At 48.0% G+C, this 2,035-nt stretch overlaps 1 protein-coding gene across 2 annotated transcripts in view; it reads right to left on the reverse strand.

The window, feature by feature from the left end:
* Zscan10 (zinc finger and SCAN domain containing 10) overlaps positions 1–821 on the reverse strand; it is a 5,267-nt gene extending 4,446 nt beyond the window's left edge. For both annotated transcript variants that reach the window (XM_008845826.2, XM_029569476.1), the window contains exon 1: positions 426–821. In XM_008845826.2, coding sequence (XP_008844048.1) covers positions 426–821 — 396 coding nt within the window. The remainder of the gene's footprint in view (positions 1–425) is intronic.
* Positions 822–2,035: the final 1,214 nt, after the last annotated feature.

The following is a 2,035-nucleotide window of genomic DNA, read 5'->3' on the forward strand; positions in this document are numbered from 1 at the left end:
GGGAAACCCTGCTCAAAAAAGAAAAAAAAAAAAAAAAAAAAAAAAAAAAAAAAAAATCAAATTACTATCTCTGCTTATTGTCCTTTGTGGTGATGGGCAACATGAGTTCCAAGACTCTAGTTACAGATAAAGTGGAGTTTTCAGAGATTTCTTCTTGAGGGAATCAGTTTCTGTCCACCTCACCCCACCCCTGCTTCTCAGCCTTCTGCACCAGCCCTATCTCACCAGTGGCCCCACATGGCTGGTGTCTCTAGGCACGCCTTACTATCTCTGCTTATTGTCCTTTGTGGTGATGGGCAACATGAGTTCCAAGACTCTAGTTACAGATAAAGTGGAGTTTTCAGAGATTTCTTCTTGAGGGAATCAGTTTCTGTCCACCTCACCCCACCCCTGCTTCTCAGCCTTCTGCACCAGCCCTATCTCACCAGTGGCCCCACATGGCTGGTGTCTCTAGGCACGCCCTCCAGTAGCAGGACCACTTCCTCTCCATCCCTGAGTGGCTGGCCCTTCAGGCGGCCCAGCAGATGTGGAGGTAGCACGCTCAGGAACTGCTCCAGCACCAGCAGCTCCAGGATTTGCTTCTTGGTGTGCAGAGCTGGCTGCAGCCAGTGGTTGCAGAGCTCCCGAAGCCGGCTCAGAGAAGCCCGAGGTCCCATGTCCTCCTGATACTGGAAGCATCTGAAGAGCTGGTGGGCCACCTCGGGTCGAGGCCTGACCTTTGACTGCCTGGAATCCTCCTGACCAGCAGCCTCATCCTCCTCCAGCTTCACTGCTCCAAGCTGCTCTTGTTCCTGGACATCTGGGACTTGCTCTGCCAGCATCTTTCACACCTTCTGCAACAGGACCCACTTTTAGGTCCCTTTCCTCAGCCCCTCTCACACCTGTGGAGTTAAGATTCTGGGTTAAGATCTGTTGCAAGAGCCACAAACAAGATCTACTGCAGAGACACTAACCCTCACCTGAGTTACAGGTGTTAAAAAGTATGAATATATGCCAGGTGTGGTGGCACATGCCCTTAATCTCAGTACTTGGGAGGCAGAGGCAAGTGGATCTCTGTGAGACCTGGTCTGCATAGCAAGTTTAAGGCCAGCCAGAGCTACATAGTAAGACCCTGTCACAAAATAAAAAATAAAAACTGTCATGGTGGCACACACCTTTAATCTCAGCACTCAGGAGACAGAGGTAGGAGAAGCTCTGTGAGTTTAAGGCCAGCCTGGTCTACATAGTAAGTTCCAGACCAGCTGGGGCTACAGAGACCCTGTCTCAAAAAGACCAAACAAACAAACAAACAAACCAAACAAACAAAATATATAAATATGTGATTTCCTGAGGAAACTTTTCTCCCACTATCATGGTGATTGTTCATAAGGATAAGGACTAGGTCTCAGCTTGAGCATTAAAGCAAAGCAAGGGGAGAAAAATCAACTCTGAGAGTTGGGCAAAGTTCACTTTGTGCTTGCCTAGCATGCACAAAGCTCTGGATTCAATCCCCAGCATTGCATAAACTGGGCATGGTTGTGTGAGCCTGTAATCAAGAAGTAGAAGCAGAAGTTCAGGATCATTCTCAACAATGTAGGGCATTTCAGGCCAACTTAGGCTAGAGACCTTGTCTCAAAAAAGAAAAAGAAAAAATGAGGAGGGGGTGGGATGGAAAGAAAGCTTAGTGGGTAATAGTGCTTTACAAGGAAGGGTGAGGACCTGAGTTTGGATTTCAGTACCCATATAACCAGCCAGTCATGTTCCCACTGATGCAGAGGACAGAGACAGGAGGACTTCTGGGGCTTGCTGGCTGTTAGCCTAGCTAAAAAAATGCAAGCTGCAGGTTCAGGGAGAGACCCTGCCTCAAAGGACCAAGGGAGAGACAATAGAGGAGGATGCCAAATGCTCTCCTCCACACTCGCACAGGTATGCACACACCTCACACACAAGCATGCATAATCATATACCACACTCGCATACATACACACAAAAAAAGAAATCAGACAGTTCAACCTGTCCTGCAGAAATTAAGACTTGGCATCAGGGGCTGGAAAGA

Source organism: Nannospalax galili, unplaced genomic scaffold, assembly GCF_000622305.1.
Source record: "Nannospalax galili isolate Female #2095 unplaced genomic scaffold, S.galili_v1.0 scaffold471, whole genome shotgun sequence".
Classification (NCBI taxonomy): domain Eukaryota; kingdom Metazoa; phylum Chordata; class Mammalia; order Rodentia; family Spalacidae; genus Nannospalax; species Nannospalax galili.